General features: G+C 31.9%; 2 protein-coding genes across 3 annotated transcripts in view; one reads left to right on the top strand and one right to left on the bottom strand.

The window, feature by feature from the left end:
* Positions 1-12,119, top strand: part of WASF1 (WASP family member 1) — a 123,249-nt gene that overhangs the window by 24,500 nt on the left and 86,630 nt on the right. The gene's annotated exons all lie outside the window — the stretch shown is intronic.
* Positions 1-12,119, bottom strand: part of CDC40 (cell division cycle 40) — a 44,382-nt gene that overhangs the window by 14,748 nt on the left and 17,515 nt on the right. The window contains exons 3-7 of the mRNA XM_006187409.3: positions 7,880-8,009; positions 4,978-5,061; positions 3,344-3,483; positions 2,176-2,272; positions 609-748 (exon numbers count right to left, since the gene is read on the bottom strand). Of these exons, the coding sequence (XP_006187471.1) occupies positions 609-748; positions 2,176-2,272; positions 3,344-3,483; positions 4,978-5,061; positions 7,880-8,009 (591 nt within the window). The remainder of the gene's footprint in view (positions 1-608; positions 749-2,175; positions 2,273-3,343; positions 3,484-4,977; positions 5,062-7,879; positions 8,010-12,119) is intronic.

The following is a 12,119-nucleotide window of genomic DNA, read 5'->3' as shown; positions in this document are numbered from 1 at the left end:
CCAGGGGAATTCTTAGTCAATCATGTTGCTAATGCCCTCACTCCTCTTCCCTCTTTTACTCAGTCCCTTTGCTCTTTGCTAAGAGCTAGAAATGATCAGCTGGAACAGTGCAGATGACAAAGAATATCAACATCAAAGTTTTCAAGTGTCTTATCTCAGCGTTAGTTTAAGTGTTACCACAGTTTATAAACCAGGGAGCATCTGATCTTCTTTGAAGTGTGATAACCCCAAGAGCTAAGGCAAAGTTATTGAGGCTTTGGTGCCAGTACCAGCCCATCACTTATTGACTTGGTGCCCAGGAGGAAGCAGATTATAGCAGGAACCTGGAGGGAAGGGCTGTGGCTGCCATCTGGGGATAGAACACTGAATCATGAAAGCTTATGTCACCGATCCAGATGACCTTGAAGACTGAGTAGTCATTTGTGACTGGTTTGTGTGGGTACCTCCACAATCTGATTCCGGTTTATCTTCAATTTGAATTCCCTGCTCTATCTTGACTTCCCTACAGCTTTACCAGAAAATACTGGATGTCCCACATCAATAGCTGAAAATTTATGCTGGCTTCACTATTATACAATACAACAAACAGAAACAACCAATTTGCTTACCTTTGTGTGTCCAGACCACACATGTATTTGTTTTTTGGGAAGGTAACACTTCTCAGGTGGCACAGTTGACCGCAGATTAACACCAACATCCTGAGGTATGTGAAGATAGGACCTGCCTTGGTAGTCATACATTTCTTTAACTGAAACAAGAAAGCAAAAGAAATCTGTGAACAAATACAAGCCATGGTCATGAACTCTATATTCTTCAAATAACAAGCATTTTACTCATAGGGATATCATCCCATATTAGGCTTAGGTACTAATACGCTAATGATGTTGAGACCAAGAGTCAGCTAAAATTTAGCTGCCTGAAATCACTGCTACTATTTACAATTAGATGAGTATTTTGGAATTCCTAAATATCCAGAGACTATCAGATCTTTAAGTAAGACCTTACTTCCTTTACCCAGTTATACATTTCAGTGGTATATACAAAAGACTCCACTATAGTAATAATTACAGCAATGGAAGAAAAGATAATACTTGGGTCTTGTGACTCACTGGCAAAGAATTAGAAGCAAAACAGGATAAGGAAGTTAAAACAAAACAAAACAATATCAACTATCCTTTTGCCTGCTTTCCTCATTTATGCCCTTCCAGGTTCCTTTTCCATTCCCTTTCCTACTTTCAACACAGATTTTACAATAAAGTCACATGTCAGAATTAAATGACATAATATACATAAAGCATCTAGCAGCATGCTGCAGAATAAGTACTCAAACAGACTCCTTAGAAATAAAGTTGGAGCTTAAGAAACAAAATAATGACCTCACAAAACCTATATACTTTATAAGTGATATAACATTAGAATAATCAACACTATCAAAACTGAATTATTCTTTATTCTTTGATAATCACCACTTAATTTCCCCAATATAACTAATTATTAATGAGCCAAGTAGATTCTGGAATATTTATAATTTATTTTGGTGAATATGCATTTCTTTCCACTAATCAAAATGTGTCTTTTTATTTTTTATTATTTTTTTATTTTTTGGGGAGGAAGTAATTAGGTTTATTTATTTAGTTATTTTAATAGAGGTACTGGGGATTAAAACAGGACCTCCTGCATGCTAAGCGTGTACTCTAACCACTGAGCTATACTTTCCCTCCAATATGAGTCTTAATCTCCAATCTATTTACATGAAAAACAAAGTTTGTTTTTTAAAGTATAATTTAGTAACAGTTATGAACTGTGATGATACTTGGAGAATATTTGGCTTGGGTTAAAAACAAAGGTTAAAATGACTGGGGGCACTATTTATATACCAAAAAGAGTCAACTTTATTTTAGGAAAGAACAGATTGTGGACAATTTAGGTTTCTCCTTTATCTACCATTTAAAAAAAATTCATTAGCACTTCAAAAAATCATCTGTGGCTATCTCTTATTAGAACATAGAAGAATTTGCTGTAATTTCTTTGTGATTCAAATTGTCCAATATAATTCTTACTGTAATGAATTCTGGCAGCTGATTAGTAAAGGCAGTTGATATTATATGAACAGAGAACAGAGTAAATATCTGAAAGTTTTATCATAAAAATGAAGGGGCATAAAAAAATATATACCATGTAAGATCGTCTTTTCCTCCCCAGGTTTCTCTTCTTCCTGTTTGCCTTTTTTCTGCCTCTTTGCTGTGATTTCATCCAACTCTTTTTGTTCTTCCTAAGGAAATTAAAGAGTGAACTTTAAAATGGATGATCTAGAACCCCATCATGGTCAATGCTGGTCATAAATTCTTTATAATGACGTGCCCTTTTTGGTGAAGCAATAGCTGCAGGTATGTCTCCTAGGACAACAATCTCAACTCTTCGGCAGATTACAAAATGGCATGAAACATAACAGTAGCTACTAGTTAAAACTTTTAAACTCAGTTGGTACAAAACCTACCCTTCTGGAACACCTAGAAAGTAACAATGTATTATGCTAATTATGCAAGTGAAAGGATGGGACAATCAGAAAATCTAGTGCCAGAAAGGACAGTAAATTTAACACGATGCTGTTCTTCAGTAAACAGCTTTTACATAATCATAAAGATATCCACAATGACTGTAGATCTGTGACTCAACTTTTACGGGAGGAGCAGGAGAAGTAGTAAATCTTTACAATAACAAAGAAGTCAAAATAAATAGCAGCATATGTGTATTACTGAGATATACAGATGTGAGAAGCTAGGATAGGATTTTCTTGATCTTGTCCACTGCTGCATCCCTAAGACCTAGAACAGTGACTGGCTCATAGAGATAGTATGATTAGGAAGTAGAGAAGGGCAAGGTAGGGTTTTATAGTTTTACTTTATAAGCTTCATAGTATTATTTAAAAAAAATAGATCTATTACTTCATTAAAAATTTTAAATAAATTAATAAATAAATAAAACCCACCATCAATTCTAAAATCACAGAGATTAATTCTGTAATTACTATCTAAATGTCTGGTGTCAGAAGAGCAGCTACCATGGCACCTTAATAGCATTACAAAGGTGATTTCTATTAAAAATTGTTCAATACTGTATTTTAATTTAAAAATATAGAAGGAATAAATCAGAAAAAATATAAACCAAAAAATAGTCCAAAGAAAAACAAAGGGGTCTTACTGTATTTTCTCAGTCAACCAAGGCAGAGAAATTCTGAGCAGTCAATCAGTTCTCTAAGGAAACTTCAAGTTTATTAATATATATATCCTTCGAGGAGACATGGCATACACTTGAATTGCCAATGAAAAACATCAAAGCTTACTTCTGAAGGTTTGGCTACATCTTTTTCATCCACATATTTTGCCCACGGTCCCAAGAAACCATCAATATTAGATGCATCATTTTCTTTGAATTTTTTCCTCTTTTCTATTTTCTTCTGACCAGTTTCAAATACAGTTAAACCTACATTAAAAACAAAAAAATGGTGATCACAAATATGCATATTTTCTAAAGAAATAGCAATATATATATATCTTACAAATATATATAATTTTACTTTATATAGTTAAAGAAAGATGTTTGTTCAAATGACCAAAGATTTATTTAAAAATACAAAATAAAACCTATATGAATCCAGATATATCAACTCATGCTATACAAAGAGATTCAACCTTCTGGGCAAAGCAGCTTTCCTCCACTGCAATATTTAGCATATTCTGTGAAAAAAGACCCAGCTCTGTAATCCTGCAATGGTACACAATCTTTTTAATTAAACACTGACCTTTATCAGTAGATTTTACCATTTCTTGAAAGAAACACAGCAATTTAATATTGCTAAATAATGATAAAAGTTACCTCTGAAGCAAGAATAAGTTGGTATTTCTCATTTAAAAGCTGAATTAGAGTAAATTATATTAAGTAGTTATAACTTTTCTTTGTTTCACTTATAATGCAACAATATAAATTAAACAAGGTTTCACAAGGTTGGTATTTCTTCCAAGAGATCTCAATCTAAACTTGAACTCTATTATCATAAATCTTACTAGTAAGAAGAAAACAGAAAAGAGGAGACTTCTGGTTGGGATTCTCATTTGATCAGTAGGAGGTGGTCTGTTGTGTGTAGACATTAAATTGGAAAAATAAAGATTTATGGAAGTCATAGTCATAATTTAACTGTTAACTGAGAATCTAGCTCAGATGTGGATTATAAAGGTCTTTCTAACAAAGAAAAAAGCTTACCTATATTAATTCAAATCAGTTTCTTTTATGCTGTGTTATAACAAAACCTTGCTATAATTCTACTTTAACAAGAAACTAGGTCATAAACCAAAGGCAGCTTGATCACATAGGCTCTACAGCTACTAAGTACCCGCCTACAAACAGCATTTTTTTTCTAATGAGCATTTTGTGGGTAAGATTCAATGGGCTGATGAGCTTTGTGGCAAGTTAGCATTTAAAGTATGATGCCTTATCTTATGTTAAGTACAAAATGAATATGAGTGCTACCGTATATTTTAAAATACAAATTTAAACTCAGCCTTCAAAGCAGCCCTTCAAAGACAGTTTCTACAGACATGCAAAATGAGATTTTTTTCTGCTGTTAAAATGGAGCTTGACATTAGTGTTGAGAAATAAACTGCTAAAATTAGCTATATATTAATTTTAATTTCTTGAATGATTTCTGGAGGGTTGACACTGTGCCAAGAACTCAACAGCCTCCCCACCATAGAGGTGTAACTATCTCCCCTACAAGACTGCACACATAGTAAGTGGCAAAAGCAAGCCCTAAACTGATAGTTCTACACACTCCTCTAAACTATATCATTCTATTGTTTGAACTTAAAAAAAAAAAAATCAAGAGATAAATACTAGTTTTTTCCTACTGTCTAAAGTCAATCTGTAAGACAGTAAGTACAGTATATATATATTTGATATTAATTATTTCTAATAAATTACCTTGATTTTTTTCAGCTTCTTCTACAGAACCAATATACTTAGCAGATACTTGATGATTATCTAATGAAGGGTCCAATGCATAACCTGAAAGGAAAAAGTACAAATTATTGATTCCATTTTTACCACTTTCAATTCATTTTAATTCTATACACATTTACTCATTTAAAATTTTCCTTCCCAGATATTGAAAATGTTTCTTTAACTTAGGACCAATCCTTCTTTCCTGAGCTTTGTTTCTATTTAGAATAATGAACCCAGATCTCAGGCTGGATTGTGAATGACTTTAGTAAAATAGACGAGTCGAGCATACTGACATTATATTACTAATAGCCTCTTAGGCCAAAATATCAAATTTTAGTCTTAAATTTTCTAAGAGCTGAAAAACATACATACATCATACATTCAGAAGTTTAGAAATTGTTTTCTTTTTGGTAACAGATAATACATGGCTTAGTTTATCATATTATATAAACTATTAAATAAGTTAAAAAATAAATAGAAGAATTACATAAAATCTAGCTATTATTTTGAAAATGCCATTCTCAGTAAAGACAGTCTTCACTCTCAGTTTAAAAACAGTATATTTCTACCTCATAAATCATGATTTATATTTCTTTGATAAGAGAAGGATATCCACTAGCATGTGAATACACTCCTACAACTAGAGTATGTAGCTACATTGGTCTTCAATGGTCTATGGGAACTGCAGGAAAGGAAGTCTATATTAACTCAAATCAGTTTTTCTTCAACTGGGGGTACTGGAATGATAAATGTTTGATAAAATCAGTTTTAATAATAATCCAACATATTCATGAGAGAGCTGGATTATTTATCAGTCTATAGCCTACAACCCACATGAACAATCATGAAATACCACGTAAAAGTATTTGCCCCTCTTAATCGAAGAAGCAAAAAATACTCCCTTTTAAAGTCTAAAAAAACAAGCAAAGTCTTTAAAAGTCCGTTTCATTATAGGCTAGAATACAATAAATTCATGATGCAAAAGAGTTGATTTTTATGTACCACATATATACTTTAGATTTACATGGGATACCTTATACAAGTAACAGGTACAGTACACTGATAACCATTTTATTGGATTGGAAGTATCACTGAACTCTTCTAGGTGATTTTAGAGGTATACAGTCTTTGCTATGACTTTTGGCACACTGTTAAGTTAATTATAACCCTGCTATGGTGAAATATGATCTCATATATGACAATCTTTTTTACAGCCAGTTTCCAAGTATATATTGTGGATAAATAAGACTATTTGTACTAAACCTCTAAATTAATTCACAGTGAATCAGTCTGCATTACTCACTAGAAACTAGAAAAAAGAAGTTTCCACTATTAGAATAATCATATAAATTGTGATATAAACCATAAATGGATATTACAGCTCTTAAAAATGATAAACTTTGAGATTATAAAGTAAACATGCTTATATGATAGAATATTGACTAAAAAAGTAAGTTGCAAAATTTTCAGCTTAGAAGAATTATAGTTCTGTAATACATATATGTATAATAAAAAAGGCTTAGTTCATAATGCTAAGAATAGATTAGTATAGTGGGATTATCGGTAAACTTTCTTCTCTTCCCTAAATGTTTAAAAATTTGTTTATACATTGTTTTTTACTGAAAATAACTGTTATTAAAAAGTATCACTGAAGGGAGGAGGGCATAGCTCAGTGGTAGAGTGCATGCTTAGCATGCACGAAGTCCTAGGTTCAATACTCAGTACCTCAAATAAATAAATAAACAAACAATAAACAAACCTAAATACCCCCCTAAAAAACACAAAACAAAAACAAAAACCAAAAAGCATCACTGAATACATAACATTTCATATGACACTGCTTTCTTAACCTTTTTTTGATTCTATCTTATAATAATGGAAATTAATGGCAGATAGGACAGAAAAATTTATTTAGAACTTAAGAAAAATTCTGTAAGAAATAAAAGGAGGAGGTATTAGAATTCTAACTGCAAAGAAAACTAAAGGAAAATAAGAGAGGCAATGTTGCTGATGTCTAAAAATGTAATTATTAAATGTTGTAAGAAAATTCAAAGTTTTCTTTTTCAGCTATTCTTTTGGGAAAGAAACAGCGTAAGTAATTAATTCATAAAGAAGATCATAACTACAACAGTCTAAAAACATTCTCAGTCTTTGCTCACCCAATTCTACCAAAAAACTCTTCAAAGTAGACAGTGATCAATGTGTCTGTCAACCTATAGATGTGGATTATAGGAAGAGAAAAAAAAGGTGCCATCAAATATGGACAATTCTGATATAAATGATCAGGATGTATGATCTGTGGACCCATCAACAAGGACATTATTATAAAGACCATCTTCTTTTAGAGGGGATTCCCAGCCTTAAATGTATGTTAACTTTCTCAAATCCCACCACTGATAGGATGTAATTATTTTACACAATGAATTTGTAGCTGTTCTATTTCCTGATGTCCCTCAGTGATGAACAGAAAACTTTTTAGAGATAAGATATGAGAAATAAATTCAACTAGTGTTTAAGATTAAAAATGTAATCTCAACACTTTCCTGTTATTTACCAAGTTCAACAGCAATCTGTACATACAGGCATTCAATAATAAGTGTTCATTAAAAAGTACAACAGAGAACATTGTTTTTAAGACCACAGAACATTTTCAGTACTCAGAAATGAGAGCGGATTTAGAATGACAGTTAAAAATATTATTTACCTTCCCATTTGTATAACTATTTATACATGTGTATAAGAAAATACACTCACCTTTTAAGGAATACAGATTAACAAATTCAAAAAGCCAGAAAATAAGATAGATTGACACACACACACACAAACATTACACACATCACTTCTAATAAGGTCTAACTTGAAACTCTCATTATCACCTTACCATATGTGGCAAAAGTTCTTCTTTGCTGTTCAAACATAAAATCATTGATATGAGCTGGTTCAGCATATCCAGAAAGCATATTTCTAGGGGCAGCCATTTGCTGTGTCCTAAAGGGATTTTCTGGTCCAAACTGCAATGTTGCAAGAAAAAAAAAAAAACACAAATTCTCAGCCTATAAAGCTAGAATGAGCTGAATTATTGCACAATATATTTTCAACTCTAAATCTTCAGGGGCTGATTAACCTATTTGAGAACACATTCATCTCACGTGGTTCAGTACAACTGGACTATGGCGGATTAACACTGTCAGCCACTAGGCCAGCAGAGGAACCAGCTCACCCGAGTCTATGTGTAGCTATTTAAACTTAAATTAATTAAAATAAAACACTCAGTTATTTGGTCATATTAGCCACATTTCAAGAACTCAATAGCCACATACAATTATTGGCTATTACATTTCCATCACTGCAGGAAGTTCTTATTTGACAGCGTTGCTTGAGATAACTGAGACTCATCATAGTTTTGTCTAATCCATGATATGGGGGATTTCTGATGACTTTCTTTGGTATCTCTCAAAGGTGGAGACTTAGAATCCTCAATACTTACTATCGTACCTGGCATATAGAAAGCACAAATGAAGAAAAGATTAATCAGAATCTCACTGGGGGCAGAAGATAGGAAAATAAATAAAAGATAGGAAATTAAAGTAAATTGCTGACACACTGTAATTCAACTATACCTCAATTAAAAAAAATCATGGCACAAAAAGAAAAAAAAAATAAAGTGCTTGAAAAAGCCCCTAGGAAAAGACATTATAAATGTAAATAAAATTTCCCCACTCTGAAAAAGTCACACTGTGAAAGGCTTACACAAAATAGTACTACTGTTATCTGTTTACAATGCTCTGAGTTTCTAGAATGGTTTTCCAAATGTTAACTAATTTGATCTGTACAAAAATTCTGGAAAGTTAGAGAGGTATTCTCCTCATGTTAGAAATGAAGGAAAAAGTCAAAATGACATATTTTACCTGCTTAGAGTAAATAACTGATTTAATACTATTACAAAAGGTATTGGGAAAATCAACTCTTTTCAGTTTTAAATAAAGAATAAAATGAACTTCCACTTTGGAAACAGTGGAATTAGGGTATTTTTATTTGAATTCTGGAAGGTCTACTGTCATGATGAAATATTTCGACATCAGAACATCTTAGGTTACTACCTTTAGAAACCATCTTTCCTATGTTACATTTCCCAAGCCATAAATATAAATGATTGATCTTTCCTTAATCAGAATGCTATCTTCTCTGAAATCAGCATTATACTATGCACAAAAATCTGAATTTAAATGTTAGATCTGTCTTATAATGTTTTCTGATTTAGAAGAAAATAAAGTATTATAATCTTCCTTTCTATTGACAACTTCCATTTCTAGGTTTAAAATTATTCAATCTTAAAATGTCAAATTTATATATAAAGCTTTTATTACTATTTATCCTAAATTATAATACAGTACAAGAGAATGCAGCCCATATTAGTTCTTGCTATAATGATGGGCAAAAATAAGGGGGAAAAAATCTAGAGTTCTGAAAGTTGGAAGTTACATTCAGTCATGAAATTTGTTACAAAAAGAAGAACATCCATAAAATTAAAGCTAATAAAACGACTTAAGTTTCCTAGATGCTCTAATTGCTATAGTCAGCTACCATCTGCAAAGCAGCATGTGATATTTCTGGGGGTAAAAAATTCTAAAATGATAAAAATCCCTATTGCCCATATTGCTACTCCTATCACATACAATAAATTACCAATCGTTATGCTTATAATTTCCAATTTAAAAAAGGAAAGTACAATTTCCATAGTCTAATTTTATTAAGATTTTACAAAAAGAGAAAAATTCTTCTACAGACCATTCATATAAAACTGGCTCCATCTTGTAAAGAAAAATTCTCAGTGTTAAGAACTTTGATTTCTATAAGAATATAGATCCATATATTTTAACAAGTATATCTTACATATGGTGCTATTCCTAACACAGTGTGAAAATTTAAATGTGCTTATGTTTTACAGATATTTAAACTGAGACCAAAAAAAAAAAAAAAAATCTTCCACTGATATAGGAAGCTGCCTGGCAGTAGGATCCATCTACTTCTGGCTCATCTTAACTTTCTGGTTACTGGCAGGTATTGGAGCTAACCTCAAAGACATTAAATGTCAACAGAGAAAAGCAGAGAATGTTATTCAGCAGGACTTAGCTCTTATCAATTACTCAAAAGATGTTTACCAGATGTTCCTGGTCTGTGTGAATATGTAACTCTTAATTCTGGGTTAACCATTAAAAAACAAAACAATGTATATTTAAAAACAACACAAAACTGATTTCAAAATACTTCTTTTCAACTTTAGGTAGTTAATTTTTAAGTGTAAATATATATTCAAGTGATTTTAAAAAATATATATTCAAGTTAATTAGATATGAGTTCCAATTAGGTAATAGTTCTTAGCTAAGACAATAGTGAAGTATATTATAGTCAATTATAACTGTAAATCTCCCATATAAAATATATGTGTAAATATTAATTCACATCACTGCACCAAAAAAAAAGTTTCTGAGGTAGAGTAACCTTACATCTGTCATTTGAGTGAAGTAGTGATTTATTTATAAACTTAAAAAAAAGTATTTTCAATTTAAGACTGATTGATAAATCTAAGAAACCCACATACTATAAGGGAGTGGCTCTCAAGTCTTCAGCAGGTAGAGTACTTGAAAGTTGATGCCTTAGCAGTATATCTTAACATCTCAGGAATTAACATATGAATAAAAACTGACTACATGAAATCCTAACTATAAGTTCACACACTAAAAAAAAGAACTCCAAGTTATTGAACAAACAACCATATTATACTTAGATTGCTGTTAAGTTTTTCATTAATATTTATTGCAGTAATCAATGTATAAGATATTTACAAACAAATTTTAAGGTGAAAAGAGTCTACTGATTATCTTCTACAATTTTGGAAAAGAGCATCACAATTCACTTATTTTTGGCAGAATACCTTAATCTTGTAACACATAAGCACAGTTTAAATATTACTATAGCATATTTTACTAGTGGTTCTATGACCTTGGGCCTCAGTTTCCTCATCTGTAAAATAAAAGAGCTGACCTATATGATTTCTAAAGTTCATTCTAACACTAAAATTTATAGGGACCCTTACACCCAGATTTTAAACAGTAACTGGCATTTTTCCCCTCTAAACTTTTATATTTTTTCGATTCTTAGAAGTAGTATTTTAAGGAGTCTGAAATTCTCTATGATGCTTATAGGCTATAAATGAGCCTAGAGAAGCTAACAAATATGCTTTTCTCTAAGCAGATTCAAAAGGATTGAGTAAAATGAAGAAAATCACTAGACTAGAACAATGGCTATTATGTCTTTAGGTTCTATCTATAATTTGAGAAAGTTTATACAAGGTAGACCAACTAGGAAAGTTCCTTGGTTGGGAGGGAGAAACAATAGTTTATAAAATAAAATAGTTAATTCTTTAATTTACTGAATTAAATGGGAGGTGTACCCGCAAACTACACAATGTCCTCCAAGATGATCTTCTAGTTATGGAGTGATTGTTAAGGATGATCTGGACACAAATCCCCAAATATGTCACCTGCTGGCATTTTAAGCTGACAGTTGAATTCCTCACTATAAAAGGGATAAAAGTACCTACTTCATAGGGTTGTAGTGAGAGCTAAAGGAGACATGGTATACAAAATCCCTCAGTGTGGTACCAGGCATAATGTAATAAATGGTAGTTTTATCTCAGTCTCTATCCCCGTCCTTTTCCATCATGCAAAGCCTTACCAAATTAATCTTCCTAAAAATTCAGCTTTGATTATGCCACTCTCCCAGAAAGGACCTTAGAAATCTATTTATCATCTACTAAATCAAACAAAAGTCTTTACACCCTGGCCCCTTACAACCCTTCTCCCCTACTGATAATGACTAAAACATTCCGTTCTTTACATCCTTCATGATTTGGCTCATGCTGCTCCCTTCTGCCTGGAATCTTTCCTCATAAAAGCCTACCTAGCCATCAATGCCAATAATATTAATATAAATAACAATAAAGGCTATCACTTATTAAATGCTTACTCTGTGCTAGAGAGTTTCCTAATCACTTCACATATTATCTCAGTTATAACCTTATAACCTTATATTATCTCCTATAACCTGGTGAAGTAGAA

The sequence above is a fragment of the Camelus ferus genome, chromosome 8 (genome assembly GCF_009834535.1).
Source record: "Camelus ferus isolate YT-003-E chromosome 8, BCGSAC_Cfer_1.0, whole genome shotgun sequence".
Classification (NCBI taxonomy): domain Eukaryota; kingdom Metazoa; phylum Chordata; class Mammalia; order Artiodactyla; family Camelidae; genus Camelus; species Camelus ferus.
Note: the sequence above shows the minus strand (reverse complement) of the source record. Positions and strands in the feature narration are given on the sequence as shown.